Genomic DNA, 25,197 nt, shown 5'->3' on the forward strand with positions numbered 1-25,197 from the left:
CTAGGTTGACCTCACAAACAATACCCATAACCTCCATAGCTATAACCTATACTTTCCTTAGTTCTATCCCGCTCATAAAACCCGTTTTGAAATGACCCGCTCATGACTTCGTCGTAGTATTTTATGTATAAATAATAATATGTTATAATTCAGTAGGCTTATAACTACCTTTAGTGGTTTGATTATGTTATAATTCAGTAGGCTTATAACTACCTTTAGTGGTTTGATTCTTGATTAAGAATACTAATAATGAAGTGTAAGAACAAAGATGATAATGGAGAGAAAGAAAGAAACACTTTGTAAGTGTGAGAAATGGTGCAAGTTTAATGCTTGCATTCATGAGTATTTATAGCCTAAAATTTCAATATAAAAATACATACTTTATGTACCAAAATTGACTATATGTATACTAGTTTATAATTTTATTTTTAGTCAACATAAGGATGTACTAGTTTATACTCTTTTATTTATTTTTAGTCAACATAAGGATGTATTAGTTTAGGATTCTTTTTAGTCTCATTATTATTATTATTATTATTATTACATTTACTACACGATAAGTATTATTTTCTTTTTACTAATTCATTATATTGAAATATATATATATATATATATATATATATATATATATATATATATATATATATATATATATATATATATATATATATATATATATATATATATATATATATATATATATATATATTCATTTCGAAATATATATTTGAAATATTTATTTAATATTTAGTTTTTCAAAATCAGATATATTTTAAAGTTTATTTTAAAATCGTTTAAATAATAGAAATTATTATAACACGTAATGTTTTTAATTTATATATATATATATATATATATATATATATATATATATATATATATACATAAAATTGTTCGTGAATCGTCGAAATCATATAAAAGTTAGGTTTAAATTTAGTCAGAAATTTCCGGGTTGTCATAGTACCTACCCATTAAAAGAAATTTCGTCCCGAAATTTAGTTGTTGCCATCAATTGGCGTTGTTCGTACATAGACGAGGATATTTACGTTTTGTTTGGTCTTCACGTTCCCAGGTATGGTCGGGGCCTTTCATGAATTCCAACGGATAGAATATTGTTTTGTTTCAAGAGTTTAAATCATACGAACCATAATTTCTACAGGTTCTTCTATGAAGTGCATTTTATCATTAATGCGGAGGTTATCTAAAGGATTAACAAGAGTGTCATTTGACTAGGTTATTTTCAAAAGGAATGATGGTGCTATACAAGCATTTCAGTAAACTGAACACATGAAATGTGTTATGAATAATAGTGAGCTTATTTAAAAGCCTTGAGCGTTTATGTCACAATAGACAAAACAAAGAGGAGTTCATGAAAATCATAGTCGTGAAATTTGATAGAGATCTTCATTGTTTACAACAAGAATATTTTAATGATGAATATAAGTTGAAAAATAAAGTTTTATCATCTTTGAATAATATGGATAAAATGATTCGATTACAGGAAGAGTATAAATGAAGCTATCACAAAATAGTGAAATAATGAAATATCTGTTTGCTATAACTTTTGACATGGTTAAAGTTGATTTCCAGAAATTTAGGGATTTAAAGAAATCTTCATAATCTATAAGATTTGATTCTCCGGTAATTAAGGAATTTAGGATTTTCTTTGATTAAATGCTGTGAATTGCCTCGATTGCTGTGTTTGGAATTTTGCTATAAATTAGCTTCTTTCGTTTCATTATCTTCACCACTTCTATACTTTCTTTCTCAATTCAAACTTCTAAAATATTAAGGAAATGCTTAATTCAGTTCTGATTCTTGTTATTATATTGACCATATATACAGTCATTCTTCTTTTTCATTTACCACCAGAGGAATTTGTTTTCTTCTACTATTCCCTTGGGGTTATAATGTTTTTAATTCTCCCGTGTCTTTACGTTGCAATACGTATTGATATACACGGTTTGTAATTTCGGTGTTGTTATCGGGCTTTATATTTTCCCTTATATGTCGGAGCTCTATGCTCTTGTTTTTCCTTCCCGACTTTAAATCAAGCGAGTAATGGTCCAGAATTTGTAGGTATGAAGTTTCGAATGATCATAATATATAAAGTAGAAAGGAAAGGTAATAGCACAATTTGATTTGTCAAATTACCAGAATATCCGAAAAAGACCGAATCATTAAGAAAAATATTTTCTTGATATGTTTAGAGGTTAAATAGAATGTAAGAGTCGTGTAACATGGTGAATGATGATTACAAAGTCTATGAATCATCATCTTCTATTTAAAATTTAGCATGACTTACTGTAATATAATCACGTTGGCCTGACGTCATTATATTATACTAACCCATACTTCAATTCCCAACACTTCTTCAAAACATTTATAATTTAAACTTGAATTTTACAGAATATAGAAACTAATACAGTTTCCTTTATGATGAAATAAAGATATCGCAAAGAGTTAATTAATTGCGGACAAGAATCGTTATGAAGATATCTTCAGAAATATAGAGAATATTTATAACGAAAGATACGATGATATCTTAGAATTTCTAAGATCGAATGATAATGAGGAAAATTCTTCCGTAAAGATTTAGAATGCGTAAAAAAATCTTCTGTGGTTTTCATCAGAAATTGAATCATCTAGATTCTTTGATTACAGGTTTAGTCCTTGTGATTTGTCCACAGCTTCCTTCATGATTTGCTCAATCCGTTTTCCAGTTCCAAATCTGAGCTTTTTCAATGCGTCATTCTTTATCATCAAACTTTTGGACATTAAGACCATCTATAGCTTTTGCTACTTCGTCAGCATTCTCAAGGTTAACGAATCGGAAACATTGATTATCAATTAGAGATGGTTTCAATAAATTTTATTTTTAGATGATTAAACGCTGATTGTAATCGTCAATGGATCTATTGATTGACGAATAGGCGTTGTTGATTTCAAAAGTAATGAATGATAATTTCGGTGGTTTGATGTGATAATTCATCATAGAATACGAATAAATATAATTCATGAATGTAGTGATCTTTAGGAAGATAACACCTGCTAAAGCTTTACTTGAATTCTGATATATCAAAATCAGAATATGTAATTGAAAATGGTTGTTCTTTAGTGAACGAATACATATATCTTGTGATTGTAAGTAGTATATTTACTGACTACTGAATCAGAATTGAAGAATGTACAATGTAACATATTAATGTGAGATATAAATATTTCTCGGGTTTTACCTACCCGTTAAAATATTTTCACAATTAACAGTTTGTACAAAAGAGTTTTTAATTACAATCTTTATGAAGATATCTATTCATATATATATTCTTCAGATGTTATCATGGATTTAATGAGTTAATATAATATTAAACTCATTTGATTTGCGGTTAAAACGAGAATAAATAATCTCCAAAACCTTAGAGATTTCATAATTGTTGCGGATTAAATGAAGTTATGAATCAATACTTCATCGTTCATTGTTATTGATATACCTCAGTATATGATGTTGGTGCTCGTGGAATTCTTGTGAAATTCACAAGGCACGAATAATGTTTTCTAGAAAGTTTCGAGTACATCGAAAATAGGAGTGTAAGATCAAACATGTATTTGAATAATACACTTGGTTTATTATGAAATGGAGTTTATTGTGCTGAAGCAGTGATTAACAATCGTTAAGTCATTAATGAAGGATGTACATCATAGCATATTAGTGATATGAATTAACCAAGTAGTATATACTAGTTAAGATTCACGCGTAATAGCTTAGTACGAAAAGATTTACTAAACCATATATATATATATATAACGTATACATATATAATTCTTCAGGAAGAATGAGTCAATACATTTTAACTCATTATTACTAATATTCCTTGGTATCTGTGGGGAGTATGATGTTGATACCCGAGGTACCGAATGTGATGTTGAGGCGTGAGATGCGGATGTTGTTGTTGATGAAGCTGGTGATGTTGGTGGTGATGCTGATGGTACTGGTGGTGCTGGTTATGCTGCTGGTGCTGCTGATGCTTGTAGATATTGCATCATATTCTCCAGAGCCACAACTCGAGCGCGAAGCTCGTTAACTTCTTCTATTATACTGGGATGATTGGCGGTTCAGACAAGGGGACGAATAAGATCTAGAATTCTAGATATTATATAATCGTGGCGAGCTGTTCTGGAAATAAGGGTGAAAATGGTGTTTCGGACTGGTTCGCCGGTAAGTGCTTCAGGTTCTTCGCCAAGTGGTGAATTCGGTTGGTGGAAGGGATCACCTCCTTCTTGCCTCCATTGATTGAGTCGGCTACGAACCCACCCCCAATTCATCCAAAATAGATGATGACTAATTGGTTGGTTCATTCCGGTTACACTGCTATTGGAGCTCGAAGAATCAAGTGAGTAATCCATATTATGTGATTGGAATTAGGGTTTGATATGAAATGGGTGTTGAATACTGAATGATGTATTTGTCTCCTTGAATACGTATATATAGTAAAAAGATTTCCGTGATTTACAGAGAAAATTTAGGAAAAGTGTCAGACAAAATCTACTGGGATAGATATAATAAGATATAATAAGATATAATTTGTCTATACTCCAATAATGGCAGTATGACGTGTCGAGATCATAAAATGATAAGTATGTAATCTAATAATCTTTCGATTAAAGACTCTCAATTCGTATACTGTGATAACCCAATGACATTTTCTGGTTCGCAAACCGATGCATAAAGGAATAAGGTATATAGGTACGTGATATAACAGGGAGTTATATACGTTTGAGTATGAATAGTAACGAATATAGGAGTTTCAAAAATCATGGATAATATTTCATGTAATACATATGTAATACACAAAACCATGATAAATGACATAGGAATGTCAAGAATTTCTGAAATCATGGTGTTGCATTTAAATTCGGCAGCGGAATTGGATAATACTTGGGAAAGTTCTTAGATTGGATTTTCATTCTAAGATAAGTAAAGTTTCTAAGGTATAGTGTAGTATTTAACAGTTAAAGGCAACAATTAAAGGCACTATGGTCAAGGAAAGTTGTAGTCCTACATTGTGAAGGTACCTAATTGTATAAGGCACACATAAAATGCAACTCTGATTCTATACAACAACACTGCTCTGATACCAATATGTGACGTCCCCAGTTAGGGCCTGGAAGAATAACGTCACTAAATATATCAAATCACAGTTGTATAAACGAGAACGACTCTATATGATACGTTTTATTGAGTTTTGCAGCGGAAGATAAATAGATTACATTGTATTTAATGAACAATGCATTAAATGTCTTTAATTGATATGATATGAAATGCATGACTCCAAGCATTGCAAGCAATCATCACCAAAGCAGCAGATATACAGCGGAAGCAATACTTAAGTACCTGAGAATAAACATGCTTAAAAAGTCAACACGAGGTTGAGTGAGTTCATAGGTTTGTCATAAATAATAATTTCAATAATAGTGTTAGACCACAAGATTTGTTTTCATAAGTAGATCACTCAGATCCAGTCAAGTTGATCTCCCGCAGGATCAAAAAGTTATGCAAGTACGTGATATTTAAACAAAACGTTTAAGTTTGCCCCAAGACAAGTTGTAGTTTATACTTGTCGGTTTAATTTCATTATTAAGTAATACAAACACTTAGTCAAATGTATCGGGGAAGTTACTCCCGATAGGCCTATCCCCAATAATTAAGAATGCGTTCATCGAGCAATTAAAAATATCACTGTAGGGACTTAGTCGGACATAGCCGGGTATAGCATAGGTTTAGCAGTTGGTACTTGTGTCTACCGTGTAAAACAGTTATAAAAGTTGCGCATGTATTCTCAGCCCAAAAATATAAAAAGGGAGCTATGAAAAAAAAGAACTATGAAAACTCACGAAAAATCAGTTTTAGTATCTGTATTCATTTCATAAAAATAGTTATAAAAGTAGCGCATGTATTCTCAGCCCAAAAATATAGATAAAAAAGGAACTATGAAAACTCACGAAAAATCAGTTTTAGTATTTGTATTCATTTCATAAAAATAGTTATAAAAGTAGCGCATGCATTCTCAGCCCAAAAATATAGATAAAAAGGGAACTATGAAAACTCACAAAAAATCAGTTTTAGTATTTGTATTCATTTCATAAAAACAGTTATAAAAGTAGCGCATGCATTCTCAGCCCAAAAATATAGATAAAAAGGGAACTATGAAAACTCACCTTAAATAGCAGTTGAAGTATTCCTTGAAAGGAATGAAATGAATGGAAATAAGTGACCGGGATCTCAACCTAGAGATAGAATGTACGATCAGATGTTGTCTAATAGACATAAGTATGGTAACTATACCAATGATAATGGTTTTCTGAAAGAAATTCTATTTTCAGAAAGGTTACTATCTATGGAAAGTTTCCACTTTTAGTAAGTTTTCATGTTTAGTAAGTTAGTGTTGAATATAGTGAGTTGTTCTTAATAAGTCCACCACTTATTAAGTATGTAAGTGACTAAGTGTTGTTCACTTAGTGAGTGTATGATTACTATAGTCGAGTTTGATATTGTGCACCATACCCAAACATCTATGCCACCGCCGAGTCACTTGAATGATCTATTTTTACCGGTTGGCCCAGGATTTCTCGACCAAAATCTAAGTTTGGCATTCGAAATCCACAAGCATCCCATAGTGGTACCAACGATCACCCTAGGCCTTAAGTAGCGTTGAGGTTCATATATAGTGCACGTTATCTTGATTATAACCTTGGTGATAATAACGATAGTAATAATAATAATAATAATTGAAAATGGAAACATCACTCACGTATCAATATAGTGGCTCAATATTGCAGGAAAAAGTACGCAGATATAACGGACATTACAAATGCTAGGTTGACCTCACGAACAATACCCATAACCTCCATAGCTATAACCCATACTTTCCTTAGTTCTATCCCGCTCATAAAACCCGTTTTAAAATGACCCGCTCATGACTTCGTCGTAGTATTTTATGTATAAATAATAATATGTTATAATTTAATAGGCTTATAACTACCTTTAGTGGTTCGATTATATTATAATTCAGTAGGCTTATAACTACCTTTAGTGGTTTGATTCTTGATTAAGAATACTAATAATGAAGTGTAAGAACAAATATGGTAATGGAGAGAAAGAAAGAAACACTTTGTAAGTGTGAGAAATGGTGCAAGTTTAATGCTTGCATTCATGAGTATTTATAGCCTAAAATTTCAATATAAAAATACATACTTTATGTACCAAAATTGACTATATGTATACTAGTTTATAATTTTATTTTTAGTCAACATAAGGATGTACTAGTTTATACTCTTTTATTTATTTTTAGTCAACATAAGGATGTATTTGTTTAGGATTCTTTTTAGTCTCATTATTATTATTATTATTATTATTATTATTATTATTATTATTATTATTATTATTATTATTATTATTACATTTACTACATGATAAGTATTATTTTCTTTTTACTAATTCATTACATTGATATATATATATATATATATATATATATATATATATATATATATATATATATATATATATATATATATATATATTCATTTCGAAATATATATTTGAAATATTTATTTAATATTTAGTTTTTCAAAATCAATTATATTTTAAAGTTTTTTTTAAAATCGTTTAAATAATAGAAATTATTATAACACGTAACGTTTTTAATTTATATATATTTACATAAAATTGTTCGTGAATCGTCGGAATCATATAAAAGTTAGGTTTAAATTTAGTCGAAAATTTCCGGGTTGTCATAGGTTTGGTCATACGTAGCTAATTGGTGTGAATTGAGAAAAGATTCATTTGAATTCTAAGTTTTCATACTTAGACTCGGTATTGTCAACTGCTACAGTTGACATTCGGTATCCTATACATTCGGTATCTTTGATATTTTGTGTGATACTAACTAGTTTCCTTGTGCAGCAAGGTTACAGAATCTAATTCAAAGGAATTGAATTGTGTTTGAATTCAAATTCATACAGAATCTAACTACTGAGTCATATATCGAATCAGGATCTCGGTATCACTTCATTCATTGGTTTTAAGTGTTCTCATGTTACAAATCTTGTGGTTACCGAATCTATACCGAATCTGGGTGTGTTACTTGTATTTTTGATCAGTTTCTGATACAGAATATGGTTTACCGAATCTGCTACAGTACAGAATCTGTACCGAATCTGCTACAGTACCGAATCAGTTACCGAATCTGACATTTGTGTTAGATTGTTGTGATTTTTCATCTTAGATTTGAGTAATACCGAATCTTTACCGAATCTACCTCATTTTCAAGATGTCTACTCAAGATACTATGATCATTGGATCAGATTTCCGTCCTCCAGTGTTGTTTGATGGCAAGTACACTCAGTGGCTTCACCGTATCACTTAGTACATAGACTACAAGGGTGAGAAAGAAAAGTACATATGGGATTCTCTGAGAGATGGTCCAGTTGTAGATTATCATCTGGATACTGGTATGCCAATTCCAGTCTATGAACTTTCTGGTGATAAACGTGAGAGAGCTCAGGGTAACATAGAGGCAAAGAACATTGTTATGCAAGCTATCCCGTATGAGTTGTTTGAAAATGTTGATAGCAACACAACAGCAAAAGATATATGGCATGAGATCAAACGACAGCAAGAAGGTTATGACATGTCAGATGTTACTAAACTGAATAAGGCTCTGGGATTTTATGAAGATTTCAAGCAGGAACCTGATGAACCACTCAAGGATACCTATCATCGTTTCAATGGTGTTCTCAATGAGTTGAAAAGGTGCAAGATCATAAAAGTAAATGCTAAAGTCAACATGAAATTTCTCAAAAAGCTCAATGTTGATTGGCTTCCTTATGGAACCATTGTTCGATCGAACAAAGAGATTGACAAGTTGACTATTCATGAGCTTGTTGGAGTTCTTATGCATTACCAACCTGAAGTGTCTAAACTTCAAGAAGGAAGGAAAGAGTCATCTCCAAGTGATCCTCTTGCTCCCATTGCCAAAAAGAATAGCAAATCATTTACGACTTCCAAAAGCTTGTCCAAGAAAGTGCTTGTTGAAGAATCAACTGATTCTGAAGAGTTGAATCTATCTGATGTTGATGATTCTCAAATTGAATTAGTCAAGATGGCAGCCATGTTCACAAAAGCCTTGAACAAATACAAGTTCAAAGGCAAATCAAGCAATCAACGCAAGAATTCATCGTCTTCCTCGTACTACAAGAAAGCTGATCAATCAAAATAACAACAACGTGCTGATAATTCCAAGAAGGATGATTCAATCTGTTTCAATTATGGCAAAGCTGTTCATTAATCTCGTGAGTATAAGATGCCTAAGAAGAAGGATGCAGCTTACTAAAAGAAGAAGATGTTGATGGCTAGGATTGGAGAAACTGAAGGAGAGCTGAAACCGGTTGATGATACTTGGTTTAACTGGACTGACGATTTAGATTCAGAGGTTGAACATGCAAATGTTTGTAAGGTAACTAAACTCATCAAAGCTACGGAAGCAATGGAGAATTCTGACTCAGCATCTGATGATGATGAGGTACAATCATCTGAAATTCCACCTGATTTTATCAAAGTGCAAAATGACATGATGAAAAATTTGGTCTCAATGTCAAAAGAAGTCAAAGGTTTAAAATCTGAAAACAAGGTTTTAAAAGATAAAATCAAACTTTTTGAGACCAAACCATCTTCATCTAAATTACAATCGGAATTGCAAAGATTGACTGTCCAACTCAGCTCCACGGAAATTGAGTTGGAAGATCTTAAAAAATCAGTTCATTCGATTAAGGTTAAAAGGACAGATTATAGCCTAAAATCGGAACAACTTGCAGAAAAAGTTCAATTTCTAGAAAAAGATCTTTCTGATTTGAAAACTCAACATGAACCCACACTTTCAAAGCTAAACAAGAAAATTATTCAATTGGAAAACACCATCATTGAAAAGAACTCTGAAATCTCTTCGTTGTTAAAAGAGTCTTTTCAAATGAAAGCACAACTTGCTCGATATGAGGAAAAACTTTATCGAACAGATCAATCCAAAGCTATCATGAATATGGAACTTTCAAAACAAACGATTTTCATGAATAGGCCAAAAAAAATTCATGGTGACAAGTGGGGGTTGGGTTATGAAGATCCTAAGATCTTAGAAAATGCTTCCAAAAAGATTCCAGGATTATATCATTCTGATTACTTTCAAACTGGTTTACCATATCATTTTGTGCATGCTTCTGATGTTGATTTTGATGATATTATTGTTAATCGAAAATCTAGGAAATACCATCAAATTAGCTTAATGTATGAGAAAATCAATGCTAAAATGGGTAAATCAAATCCTGATTTCTTGAAGGAACTTGTTGAAACTGAAAAGAATATGCAACGTGAAAATTATATGCCTAAGCGTAGACTGGTTTATATCCCAACACTCATGCTAGAGAAATATATTTTAATGCTTGAGAATGAAGTGTTTAACAAACCTAGTTTTAGCATTATTGTCATAGATGAGGTGTTTGATGAACCAACTTTTGATGTGAAACCAATTCTACCGGCTTTAACTGCATGTTCTGATAATGTTTTTCGTGAAGACCTAGTACATGAACTAACTGTCTTCTTTGAGACAGAATCCCTAGGTCAACCTAATTTAGATGTAAAGGTAGAACCTTGAGATGAACCAAATGTTGAAAACATGATAGACTTTGACACAACAATTAATGAATTTTATGAAAACATACCTGTTGTACGAAACTTGAAACGTATATTAGGTATAGTTGAAAAGGAAAATGTTGATTTGCAACTTAAGTGTCAATCATTAGAACAAATGCTTGCTTTGTGTGATAAATTGCCTCCACTTCCTAAGCAAAAATGTACTTATGATTTTACGGAAGGTGAAGTGCTTGTTTCTGCAGGGGAATTATGTCTTGAAATTAAGAGCTTAAAACAAAAAATAATTCAACTGAAATAGGCTAACACACTTAAGCAATCATCTACTATTGAAACCAATGTGTCTGAATGTGTTAGTGGGATTTATAAGAAGGGGAAGGGGACAACATCTACGAATGCAAAACACATTACTATTCTTAAAAACCCATTACGTTCTCAATTTGGTAAACGTGTTTCAAAAGTTGCACCTTCAACACAACTTGTTGTCAAGAAAGGTCATTCTCAAAATGGTTCCGTGTTAACTGAAAAGACTCCTATGATTCCAATGTCAAATCAATCAAAGGAAAGTCTTTTACCGAAATCAGTCAAGTTAACACAACACACAAGTCCAAAACCTGATTTGAGTGAGTATGATGCAAAGGAACGTAAAATCAAATTGGAAATTTTGCGAAATCAATCATCTCATGTGTCAACTGAAAAGTTTGGACGTCTAACTAACAGAGGTGTTTTTCGTGTCACAGGTTATAATCCAAATTTGACTTACAAGTCTGTATGGGTTCCTAAGTCCACGACAAAGAAAGTAGCAACTAAACCAAAGAAATCTGCTAGTCGACCTAGGAAATCATCGCATGTTTTTTGATTTTCGTCTGTGAACAAAACATCTATTTGGAATAAGTTGTGTGTTAAGACTTCTGATAACGATGTAAAACTTGATATTGCGTATGATGCTTCATGTAATATGGTTTTAAATGATGCTTTATTGTCTAAATTGCATGATGCTTTACGTGATTATCTCATTGTTGATCCAAAGTTTATTGTTGGTACTAACCGTAAAGGACCCAAGAAACTTTGGGTACCTAAACTATAGGAAATTAACATTTACAGGGTTTCGACGTCTGTGTTTGGTATATCGATTCCAGTTGCTCTCGACACATGACGGGCGATAAATCCTTGCTTATCAATTTCGTTGACAAATTCCTAGGAACGGTTACTTTTGGAAATGATGAGATTGCAGCAATAACGGGTTACGGAGATTTTGTGAAAATGGCATAACGATCAAACGGGTCTCATATGTCGAGGGTTTGGGGTACAGTTTATTTAGTGTCAGCCAATTTTGTGATGGAGATCTCAAGGTTTTGTTTGAACGTCGTCAATGCTCGGTGCAATCCACCGATGGAAACGATCTCCTTGTTGGTAAACGTTGTGCTTCACTTTATACTATTGACCTCAATGATGCACCATCACATGGAACCATGTGTTTGGTCACTCATTCAACAAAGGAAAATTCATGGTTATGGCATCACCGGATGTCTCACCTGAATTACAAGGGTATTAATCGACTCGTCTCTAAAGACTTAGTTGATGGTATTCCAAGCTTTCAATATGATAAGCATCATGTTTGTCCATCATGTGCACTGGGTAAGATGAAACGGACTAATCATCCGCTTAAGCAACACCCCAGTACTTCATCGTCCTTGCAATTATTGCATATGGACTTATGTGGACCCATGAGGATTTCTAGTCTTGGTGGCCGGAAACATGTGCTTGTCATTGTTGATGATTATACCCGATTTACATGGATTTTCCTTCTACGAACAAAGTCAGAAACCCCTGCCATTATCTTTGAGTTCATTAAAAAGACTCAACGCTCTTTTAACAAACATGTTAAGAGTATTCGAACTGATAATGGGACGGAATTTAAGAATGACCTGCTTGATAGTTATTTGAAAGACCAAGGCATTGAACATCAGTTCTCTGCTGCACGAACCCCTCAACAGAATGGAGTAGTCGAACGACGTAATCGTACATTGTGCGAAGCAGCTCGAACGATGCTTGCTTACTCCAAACTACCTCCGAAAATGTGGGGGGAAGCCATTTCTACTGCATGTTATACCCAAAATCGCTGCATCATTAATAAACGTTTTGATAAAACTCCTTATGAGTTACTATATGGTAGATGCCCGAATGTCAAATATTTCTGTGTCTTTGGTTGTATATGCTATGTGCTTAACGATTTTGACAGCCTCGGAAAGTTTGATCCTCATGGCGATCAGGCCATATTTCTTGGTTATTCTTTGAACAAAGTTGCATATCTTGTTTATCACAAACGGACAAAGACGATCAAGGAAAGCATTAATGTAAGGTTCGATGAATTTTCGGGAATGGCTTTTGAACAACTCAGTTCAAAACCCGATCCTAACCTGTCTATTACTTCTTCTGCGCAAAACTCAATTTTCTTGAAGAAGGGTGTTCCTACAGTAACAACAGAGGAACTGGATGTCTTGTTTGATAGTCTATATGCTCCTCAACAGAATGCAAATGTTCAAACCGTACCGGTTACACCATCACAGTCAACTACTGTGGAGACTCAATCAAGTCTTTTCGATGAAGATACAACACCAACTGATTCACCCGTTGCTTCTTCATCCTCCCTTCCTCCTCCAGATACAGATAATCTTGAACCAATTCAAGATTATTCCGTTGATACAACTCCAGTTGTTTCTCCAGCTACTCAATTGAATCCATTAGATGGTGTTACATCCGATCAAATGGATCAAGGTTCAACGTCAACAACGGTTGATGTTTCAATGGATACCACTGATGTACAACCTCTTCCATATAACAATCGATGGACTAAAAGTTATCCAATTGATCTTATCATTGGTGATGCATCTGCTCCAATCTCAACTCGAAGGGCGACTCGGAATATGTGTTTATGCACTGCCTTTCTTAGTAAGATTGAACCAACAACGGTTGCTCAAGCTTTACTAGATCCGAACTGGGTAGTAGCAATGCAAGAAGAGATCAGTTAATTTGATCGTTTGAAAGTGTGGCGATTAGTTCCAAGACCAACGGGTCAACGACCAATAGGGGTTAAGTGGATTTTTAAGAACAAGAAGGATTCTGATGAAATTGTGGTTCGAAACAAGGCACGTCTTGTGGCCAAGGGATATCGACAACAAGAGGGTATTGATTATGATGAAACGTTTGCTCCGGTTGCTAGGATTAAGTCTATTCATCTTTTCCTTGCATTTGCTTCTCATATGAAGTTCACGGTGTTTTAAATGGATGTCAAAACTGCTTTTCTGAACGGTCATCTTCAAGAGGAAGTTTATGTTGATCAACCAGAAGGCTTTGTCAATCCCATTCATCCAAATCACGTCTACTACTTGGAGAAAGCTTTATATGGTCTGAAGCAAGCACCGCGTGCATGGTACGAGACCTTAACAAATTATTTGCTGGATAATGGCTTCTCTCATGGAACGATTGATACAACGCTATTCAACCGTAAAAACCACGGTCACATTCTATTGGTTCAAATTTACGTTGATGATATTATTTTTGGTTCCACATCCCCGGCCTTATGCAAAGATTTTGGTGACCTTATGGCCAACAAATTCGAAATGAGCATGCTTGACCAGTTTAATTTCTTATTGGGGTTACAAGTAAAACAATTACCAAATGGAATTTTTATTAGTCAAACAAAGTATATCAATGATATGCTAAAACGGTTTAAAATGACTGATTTAAAACCAATGACAACCCCAATGAGGACTTTACTGGATACTGATGCTAATTAGGAACCCTTTGACGTTACGCTTTATCGAAGCATGGTTGGTTCTTTAATTTATCTGACTGCAAGTCGGCCAGACATTACACTTGCTGTAACTGTCTGTGCCCATTTCAGTCCAACCCTAAGAAATCTCACTCCAAAGCGATTGTTAGGATTTTTTAGTACCTTAAAGATACACCTAACCTTGGGATCTGGTATCCTCATGGATCCGATTTCAATCTCACTGCTTATACTGATGCAGATCATGGCGGTTGCCATGTTGATAGAAAAAGCACATCTGGATCAATTCAGATGTTGGGGAATAGGCTAGTTGGTTGGTCTTTCAAAAAGCAGAACTGTGTGTCTTTATCAACAGCTGAGTCTGAGTACATTGATGTAGCTCACTGTTGTTCACAAGTTTTGTGGATGCAAACTCAACTTTTGGACTATGGCTTTAAGATTTCTAAGACCCCAATTTACTGCGATTCAAAAAGTGCTATTGAAATTACGAGCAACCCGGTCCAGCATTCTAAGACTAAACACATTGATATTCGTTATCATTTCATTAAGGACCATGTAGAAAAAGGGGATGTAGAGTTATACTTTGTGCCTACCAAAGTGCAATTAGCTGACATGTTCACTAAGCCCTTAGATGAACTTAGGCTAAAGTTCTTGATCAAAGAGATTGGCATGGTAGAGTATAGTGCTTGACATTCCTTAGCTCTGTTGGGACTTATACTTAGGATCTTGTGTTTAGGGGGAGTAGATATATTCTAGGGGGAGCAATTACTTCTTATGCTTTACATAACATCTTTCAAGGGGGAGCCTTATTTTTAGAATTCTGTTAACTTTCTGGGATTAAATTTCAATGGTTACGAAAGGGGGAGGTAACTCATTGATATCATATTTCAAGGGGGAGTTAACTCATTTTCTTGAGAATATATCAAAATGGTGATTTACTTTCTTGTATATCACATTTTGAGGGGGAGAAAAGGGGAGAAAGTGTTCTTACTTCCAGGGGGAGTACCGGTTATTCTTTCCAGGGGAATTGAACACATGCTTACCACGATTCCTGACTCTGATACCTTGATTAAGTTTCCGCATTAGTCAAGGGGGAGCTATGCATGAAGATTCAACGCCGATTATTTTTGCGTAGGCTTTGATACCCTTTCCCTCTCAGATCAAAATATGCTTAAGGGTTAATCACATTTTGAGGGGGAGATATAAGGGAAAGTACGAGGTCTTCAGCAATTCGCAAATTCAAAGAAGATTCTAAAAACTGACGTAAGACTCTTGAGCAACATCAGTTCAAGACTTGAAATTTTGCTGCATACTCAAAGAACATTGAAGGTAGAAGATGTTCAACATTCAAGATCTACTTCAACGGCCGTACAAGATTCGAGGGGGAGTTAGTTAGTGATAGTTAATTCCATCTCATGTAATTTTGTATGTTTTTTTGTTAGTGAGCGATATTTGACATACAATCACCTCATAGGGGGAGATTGTTAGGTCAGATAATGAGCTAATTATATGTCAAGTATTGTATGGGAGGATCCTATAGATGAGGGCTATATATAGGATGCCATCCTCCCATATCTCACTAACAACCTAGCCAAAGATATGTAAAGAGTTCAAGGAAGTTGTGGAATGTAAATCTTGTTAATTCTCTCTAATACCGAATCTCCTTCACACTTACCGAATCTGTTAGTACCTGTTGGGCCTTCCGAATGTACTAAGCCCAAAAGACATAAACTTGAGTCCACTTACCTAATCTGGTCCAATTTGACAATTTTACAAGATCAGTCCCTGCCAAGTTTGAGATTTTTGCAACAACAGTCCTGTACCGAATCTAAGGGCAAATTTGACACTTTCAGTCCCTGTCAGTTTATCAGAATTTACAAGGACAGTCCATTACCGAATCTGAACTAACGAAGACTTAACGAAAGTCAGCGAAACGTTCAAAAACAAAATTTGATTCACCGGAATCATATTTTGAGGGGGAGAAAAGGCGATAATACTTGATATTATTCAACATTTTGTGATGATGACACCCGATTTCATTGTGAGATTCAATCATCGAGACAAGAGATGTTCTTGTTACTACAACACTCCCAAAAAAGTGCTTTTATCAGATTTGTGGAAGCGACAAAAGCTACAAATCTTGAGTCGATTGCTTTGTTAATGACTCCACCCGAACCATCGTCTGTTGAAAAGACTGCACATTATGAATATAGTTATTCATGCCACAACAGAAGTGAACCTTCCAATTGTATCTTTATACAACACAAACTTCATCAACAACTTCAAACAGAACTTCAACATATGCGAGAACAAGAAGTTCAAACGACATCTTCAGAGATTTCCAAGGTGCAAGCTCAAATCAATAAATTGGAATCTCAAGTTGCATATAGTAAATCAGAATCTGAAAAGCTTCAAAAGCAAGTGACTACTCTTCAAAGTGACTTAGAGAGTCAAACAAAGACTTACAAAGAAAAAAATGAGAGTAACGCTCACATCATTCAGGATCTTCGTTCACATGTTGTTGAAAAACTAATACTTTCCAAGGAATGTGAGCTTGATTCAAAGATCATCACTCAACTTCGCAAGCAAAATCAAACATTAATTTGTGACTTTGAGAAACGAATTTCTGAGTTACAAAAGGAGGTAGATGTTAAATCAATACCAATTCCGAAACCCAAAATGGTGTCGCTAGGAGTTAATACTGATCCAATATCAGTAGTGGATAAATCAACGACTATGATTCCAGATTCTCCTCAAACGGTTGAGAAGAAGGTCATCAAGACGGAATCATCTCCTCCTACAGTTCCTAAACTAAAGACAACATTTTCCTCGAGCAAAAAGATTTATTCCGGTTATGAAACCAACGTGAATCGTCCGTTTCTGAAAACCACATACGGGGAGAATGGAGAAATTACGGGTTATCGCGATCAATATGGTTGGTTTCCACACAAAACCAAGAAGTCATCCATAGGTCCGAGAAAAACCCCTCGCACCAAAGTTGACCTAGTTTCTAAAACTTCAAAGATTCAGTTTCCGAAAAAAGTGTCAATCAAAGCTGGCACCACACCTGTTTCCGCAGCAACAACTACAACCAAATACTCTTTTCAAGAGTTACTCAAGTTTAAGCCAAGATCCGTGATTATAGCTAAAACTTCATTCCCTTCAGTACCACCGGAACTATTCTCAAAAGCTAAACCAAGTGTCCCAACAAAGTGGAGTGAAGAATCCATAGATGCAATTGATAATACCTACCAGTGGTATTTCAAACGACGATGATTTAACTTCACTACGATTTCCATATACTTCTGTATAGGACCCGGTCTTCAAAGAGATGTTAAACATCATACCTTGACTAACGTAACTTGTCAAGGGGGAGAAAGTGTTCTTACTTCCAGGGGGAGCACCGGTTATTCTTTCCAGGGGGAGTGAACACATGCTTACCACGATTCCTGACTCTGATACCTTGATTAAGTTTCCGCATTAGTCAAGGGGGAGCTATGCATGAAGATTCAATGCCGATTATCTTTGTGTAGACTCTGATACCCTTTCCCTCTCAGATCAAAATATGCTTAAGTGTTAATCACGTTTTGAGGGGGAGATATAAGGGAAAGTACGAGGTCTTCATCAATTCGCAAATTCAAAGAAGATCCTCAAGAAGTCCGTTGAAGCTCCAAGAATTCAAGAAATTCAAGATCATCAACAACGGCTACATACATAAATCGAAGACTAGACTTGTAGATTTAGATCTTTTGTATGTAATTAGTAAGGTTGCTAAATTTTTCACACAATCAATGCAAAGGGGGAGATTGTTAGAACCCCGAGAATTGCATGGATTGTGTGCTAAGCCTTAGAATGGTGGGATATTGAAGAGGGCTATAAATATCCCACAAGGCAACCTTAGAAGTAAGCCATCACACATAGCCAAAGTACCTAAGTGAGTTCAAGAGAGTTGTGGAATTAGTCAATATTGTATATTTGACTAATTCTCTCAACATTCATATCAATGTACACGGTATTCATACGTAATCAGACCTAACAGTATCACCGACGTGTCATGACTACTTAGAAGTCACGACATCAATTGTTTTCGTTGAAGTTAAAAAAAGTATAGTGGCTTTTATTGGTACACTTTTTGAAAGTATATAGCCGAAAGTGAGATGCAAGTGGGTATATGAACGACATTGGGACATTTAAGAAAATATATAGCATATTTGTAGCTTTAACCCTTATTGAAAAGATTATTATTATAATCAATTTGAATATTATGAGAGATATTTATGAAGAGTCAATCGGATAATTGATTCGAATATATAGAGATACACAATACGAAACCTAAAATACTCTAATGCAAAAGGGTTCTTGTTACTCTGCCAAAAACAAGAACTAATATCTGTCTTATCCTAAAGTTTTTGTCATGTAGCTCAGGTGAGTAGAGTCGAATAATTACTTAAGGAAAGTGATACCACGAATCAATAATATATCCGGCTATCAAAAATTTCACCCTACACGAAAGTTCTGAAACTCTAACAATATTCAAAATATAGATATACTAAAAAGAATTTTACAAAATTATTTTATTATTGTCCTTTTTAGTCGCAATTTACAATTATAAGTTTCAACTCAAGTTACTTTATCAAACATCTATAAAAACTACTCCGTAATAAACTTCAACTTTTAACTTTAAAAATAAGTTTTAACTCGAACTTCATATGTGAGTTCCAATGACAGTTAGAAGTTTCAGCTTCAGCTAGTTTCGTCGGAATATAACGCAACAAACAATTCCTTATATGCTTAATTTAAATCTATGTTTTTAGAGGAAAAAAGAGTATTAGTTATTAACTAAATTATTACTCCCTTTGTCTCAAATCTATTGTCGTCAGACAAAAAATACACAGTTTAAGAAAAAATACCTGTCACATGTACTTTTCTGTTTACTTTCCAGTTTTTCCCCTTACTTTTTACCTATCTTTTTGTCATACATGCATAAAGTAGGGGCACAAAAGACTTTTATCACACTATTCTTTTTTATTTATGGATGTGGACAATTAATTTAGGACATCCTAAAATGAAATAATGGATTATATATTTGGGACGGATGGAGTAATTATCTATATATCTAATAGACAAAACCCTGTAGCACTATTCAGCAATAGTAATTAGGGGTATTTTCGTCATTTCACTTTTTTGTGGTCTCCAACGATAAAAGAAGCAACTCTCATAAAAGAACCAACTCTCATAAAAGAACCAACCCTTCAATGTTACCAAAAGATGTCGAAAAAAATTCTTTTTTACCAAATAAAAAATCAACTAACCTTTTTTTTTCCTTTTTTTTTCTTTTTTTTCCTCAACGATAAAGGAGACAACTTTCATAAAAGGAATAACCCTTCAATGCTACCAAAAAATGTCGAAAAACATTTTTTTTTTACAAAATAGATCAACTAACTTTTTTTAAAAAAATAATAAAAAAAACGAACGCTAAAAGAAGCAACTTTCACAAAAGGAACAACCCTTCAATGTTATATGTCGAAAAAAATTCTTTTTTACAAAATAGAGCAACACTTTTTTTTAACTCGCATTTAAAACGGAGCCCCCGACGCGAAGTGAGGCTCCACAACTAGTTACTATATTAATAGACAAAAATGGTGAATAGTAACTAGGGGCATTTTCGTCCTTTGGTCTTTTTTTAATTCTAATTAAATTTCACTACAACAAAAAAGACCCCCACACTTTTTTCAAGTCAACCCCCCAACAGGGGGTAAAGTGTCAAATAACGATTTTCATAAAAAAATCTTAAATAAACTCCACTCAAATATTCAACGGGTCATATCTTCTCGCTCGCAACGAGTTAAATTTTTCCGACACCATCGTTAAACTCGAAATAATTTTAGGAACACAATGTCACTAACTATACGCAAAACGGACGCTTTTCAAAAATGCTAAATATTTGGGATACTTTTCATACACATTGATTTTGCGTTGAATTTTTAAAAGTCGATAATTACATAGCTAAACGCGTAGATGAACATATATTGTTAATTTAAAATAACATTTAAATTTTTCACGGGTTATACCTTTTAGTTCGACACGAGTTGCGCTTCAACGACATCATTATTTAGCTACGAAATAATTTTACAAACTAAACGCAATAAAATACATTGAAAATCGAACCCCCAGCGCGAAGCGAGGGTTTACCAACTAGTTGAGAGCTATTGGAGAAAAAAAAAAGTATCTTAAAGGGGTAAAATTGTCTGATAATAGAATATTATAAGAGTAAGGACCCACTTGATACCTAGAGATATGAGAGGTGAGCAAGGAAAAGGCCATAAAAGAAGTGGATGGACACACGTGCACACCATTATTATACTCCTACTTTACAAAGAATCCTCTTTGTTCTGTAATCCATAACTAATTAATTTTATTTATAATATTACGGAGTTAATCATTAACTATTGATTACTCAAATTAATTGGATTTTAATTTTCATAACAAGATAATGTCCTTTCTAAAGGACCAAAATACCCTCATAGGGTAACGACCATAAACCAAATAATTGAAACTTAAAAGAGCACCTAACCTCATCAAAGACAATGAAACAGGGTAGCTCAACTTAATTGCTTAGAAATTTAATTCAAAGGATAACAACTTTCTTCAATATCTTGTCTAGAAAACTTTTAGTAATCTAATTTGCAAACAATCATAAACATCATCCACTTCACCTTACACTTGCTTTATTCTCCTCTAATAGTAATTTTCACGGACACAGGATTTCAAAGTACACTTGTGTTACATAATTAATAAAAAGATTTATCTAAAGGTGATCATTTTCACAATTTCGTGTACTCTATTTACAATTATACCAAGCAATAACTCCTACAACAAGAAGCCACCCCACATTCATGTAATTGGCAAGCTAGGGTTTAATAAGTGCAGGAACAATGCCCATTTTGTGTGAGCTTTTTAAATGCAAATGTAAATAAGGTGAATCATTCAATGAGGCAAGTGAAATTCAGGTGCATATATTAAATTCCATATTCATGAATATCAAAAGGGTATTTATGTCATTTGACTATTAACATCCCTATATATGTGAAAGCACCTTTTAGACTTTTTAGCTTATATTTCCAATACCAAATTTTTTATACTTTGCATACAAATAATTAAACAAAATCTCAAAAGTCATTACCGTGTTTGACCTCAAAAGTGATATACAAGAGCATTATAGTTGATACTTTTAGAGAGATAATCATATACTTTTAGAGTGAGAAATTGAAAGGTTTTTTGATTTTTGAAGATGAGAGGTGTGAATGATAACATGGTGACGATTAACGCCGCCGCGTCGGTGATCCAGGCGGCGGAGAACAGATCTTCTTCAGTTCAGGTAAAAGGCGAAAAAGTTTCAATCTTTTTTACTTGATTATGCTAATTTTAATCATGTGATTGATGGGTGTTGTTATTTGATTAAATTATGTGATGGGTTTTTGATTTCTTGAAAAGTTAAGGTCTGGGCTCTTTGTTTGATCACATCCATAATCAGAGATCTTGTTTTCTCGTTTTATATATAAATACTCCATAGCATCATGTATATTTATGTGTATGCTGTTGATTTTTGGAGCTGAATGAACTAGACTTAAATATAAAAGGTGAATTTGATTAGAAGTTTAATATGTTTTTGAAATTTTTGCTCTGTTTGATTAAATAGTATCTTTTGAATTGGTATTGAAATAAAAATGTTCGAAAAGATGGGAACTTTAATTTTTAATGATGAATTCATAATTTATACTGTAGAATACATTTTGCTCGTCTAAGAAGATAGTAGTACCCCCTCTGCCCTCTGGTCTGGTTATTAATAAAACAACTTAAATTTTGAGTTTTGAAATCGAACATGAAGTAAATTGACTTGTTGACACTAGATCATTAGGTAAGATCAGTATAAGCAAATTAAAAAAATTAAGCTTCAGTCATAAATGAGTCTGATTTCATTTTAGCGCGCATAAAAGATCCATATTTCTAAAAGGTTAAATTTGAGTTAATATGTGCCATGTGTCATCCACGGGGCATCCACTTGGCCGCCATCTGATAAGGTGGCAATCACGTTATTAGAATTTTGGCCGGAAAACTTCACAAGAAGAAAGTTTTCCCATAAGAGATGATGACTGGCTGCCACTTCATCGGATTTGATGGGTCGCAGCCACATGGATGACACATGACACATATTACCTCAATTGCAATCATTTTAAAAATATGAATCGCACTAAAAGTTGAAAACCTTTTTTTTTTTTTATGTATAATGGTAAAAGTGATATTTTTTTTTATTAGAGTATGTGGTGTTTTATGTTTCATTCTGCTGGTCATTATAGGTTTCAAATTTTAACTTGTAACTTTTAAATTACCACAAGTCAAAACTTAACTTCTAAATTTGACTGGCCTTATTACAGAAAAGAAGATGGGGAAGCTGTTGGAACATTTCATGGTGTTTTAGATCTCATAAACATAGCAAGCGAATCGGGCACGCAGATGTTGTTCCCGAGCCCGGTTCATCAAGAACCGAACCTCAAACAACTACAAACCTGTCTCATCATCAACCATCTTCCATGGTTCTTCCGTTTATCGCACCACCATCATCTCCGGCATCTTTTCTTCAATCCGAACCACCTTCCGTTTCTCATTCGCCTGGCGGCTTCCTATCGTTTACTTCCGTGTCCGCCAGCATGTATTCACCTAGCGGGCCCGCTAACGTATTTGCTATCGGCCCGTATGCCCATGAAACCCAATTAGTGTCACCGCCCGTGTTCTCTACATATACAACCGAACCGTCCACAGCGCCATTTACACCGCCACCCGAATCCGTTCATCTTACTACACCGTCTTCTCCCGAAGTCCCGTATGCTCAACTTGTAGGATCGAGTAACCAAAGTAATGTGATACCGTACGAGTTCCAATCTTATCAGTTATACCCTGGTAGCCCAATGGGTCATCTCAAATCACCAAGTTCGGGAATTTTTAGTTCGGGCACATCTAGCCCGTTTCTAGAAGGAGATTACACTCGTGGTGGGGCCCACTTTCATCATTATACAACAAGCGAAAAAATATCGCCCGGTCAGTGGGAATCAAGAAATGAAGATCAGCAACATTTGGTTGATCACAGGGTCTCGTTTGAGGTGACACCGGAACAAGTTGTCAGATGTGTTGAAAGACGACGATGTGCTGACGTGGCAAGCTATGAATTTGGGGAGGGTGGGCAAAGACATCAGAAGCATAGATCCACCACCACGTTTGGATCTGTTAAAGAATTTAACTTTGATAGTACAGATGGGCCTGAATCCGATTGGTGGTCGAATGAGAAAGTTCTTGGAAGGGAAAACGGGTCGATCAAGAATTGGTCTTTCTTTCCATTGATGCAGCCAGGTGTCAGCTAATGATTGGATGCGACTGAGATAAATCAAGAAAAAGGAGAGTTAAAAATTAAGGATCAGAAGCACATAGTTATGACCCATTTTGGGTTGGTGTTCCTACACAGTAAAAAATCAATCTTGCTGCCTAAAATTAAGATAAATAAGCTCACAAGTGCTTATCTTTTAGTTAATCGGTAGTACGATAGCTCCGGTTCAAGAACGAAACCTGTGAGCTAGAACAATTCTGTTGTAGCTCTTTGAGCACCATTTGACCCCCTTCACAGTGAGCTTTTAGTCATATGAAAACAAATATTATGAAATTTTTTTCCTTTTTATAGTGTTCTGTAATGCAAGAAAACTGGGTAAAAATTAAGATCCTTTATGTGAAGTATGCCTTATTGCTTTAATCTTGTAAACAACATCACTTGGTACTATTTTTGATTCATTGTGTACAAGTCTATCGTTATCATGCGACTGTGCAAGAAAAAGGGATGTGGTGCATCTTTACAGCTTCTTCTGGTTTGAAGTATGAATCTTGATCTAGCTATTAATCTTATTTTAAGTACTCCTAATTTAATTCTAGCGTTTTATTTTAGTTCTATTCCAAAATTATTGCTCACTTCAATTTTAGCTAATCTGAAGATGTCTTAGCTGGATTAAGATGAGATTTTATCATTTGTCATTTATCTTTCTTTTGTACAGTTAAAATGTTACTGAAGAAGTAGTTGGTTGTTAAAACAATTTTTTAAATATATTTTTCTTTGTTTGAATATCAAGATTGTGTTACTACAAGCTACAACTTTTATAAAATGTGGTATAAGATCAAAATACCATAAATATATAACGGGGTCAGTCTACACTTGACAATAAGAGGGAGATTTAAGAGTCATTCGATTTTAACTCTCCGATCTGGCGCACCGTGAATAACTCCATTGTGAGATGAAGACCTCAACGTAGGTGGTTAAACGTCAACCCACCATCATCGTAATAGCCGGCATTCATGGCTCAAAGGGGGTATTAGAGTTAGTGTTCATAGAACGTTACTTGTAACCGTTTGAGGTGAGCTTTAAAAGCTAAGTTAGGTAGCGCAGGTAAGCAACGTAAGATCTGCTAGCGGAGATTGCTAATAATAGTATAGGTGTGATGTGACAACGTCTTCGAAGTTGAGAAATGGAGGTTTTGGTCTCTTATTGATAGCCCAATCTAGTTTGTCCACGAGTGTTGATCAATAGGTCAAAAGAGCATGCTTGATCCTGATCGTACTGTTTTGCCTGCAAAGTTGGCAAAAGTAAAAGTAACCTATCGGATCTGTT

At 34.3% G+C, this 25,197-nt stretch overlaps 1 protein-coding gene across 1 annotated transcript; it reads left to right on the forward strand.

Annotated features, from left to right (window-relative positions):
- Positions 1-21,629: 21,629 nt before the first annotated feature.
- Positions 21,630-24,459, forward strand: LOC139891637 (uncharacterized protein At1g76660-like). The gene is made up of 2 exons (XM_071874614.1): positions 21,630-21,870; positions 22,928-24,459. The coding sequence occupies exons 1-2, from the start codon at positions 21,784-21,786 to the stop codon at positions 23,906-23,908; spliced, it is 1,068 nt and encodes a 355-aa protein (XP_071730715.1). The 5' UTR covers positions 21,630-21,783; the 3' UTR covers positions 23,909-24,459.
- The last annotated feature ends 738 nt before the right edge of the window (positions 24,460-25,197 follow it).

Source organism: Rutidosis leptorrhynchoides, chromosome 2 (assembly GCF_046630445.1).
Source record: "Rutidosis leptorrhynchoides isolate AG116_Rl617_1_P2 chromosome 2, CSIRO_AGI_Rlap_v1, whole genome shotgun sequence".
Lineage (NCBI taxonomy): Eukaryota > Viridiplantae > Streptophyta > Magnoliopsida > Asterales > Asteraceae > Rutidosis > Rutidosis leptorrhynchoides.

Excerpts from the sequence above, each read along its gene's own strand:
- LOC139891637 (XM_071874614.1), top strand. The coding sequence starts at position 21,784 with ATGAGAGGTGTGAATGATAACATGGTGACGATTAACGCCGCCGCGTCG. Across the intron at positions 21,871-22,927 it reads ACAGATCTTCTTCAGTTCAG|AAAAGAAGATGGGGAAGCTG; the intron begins GTAAAAGGCGAA and ends GCCTTATTACAG.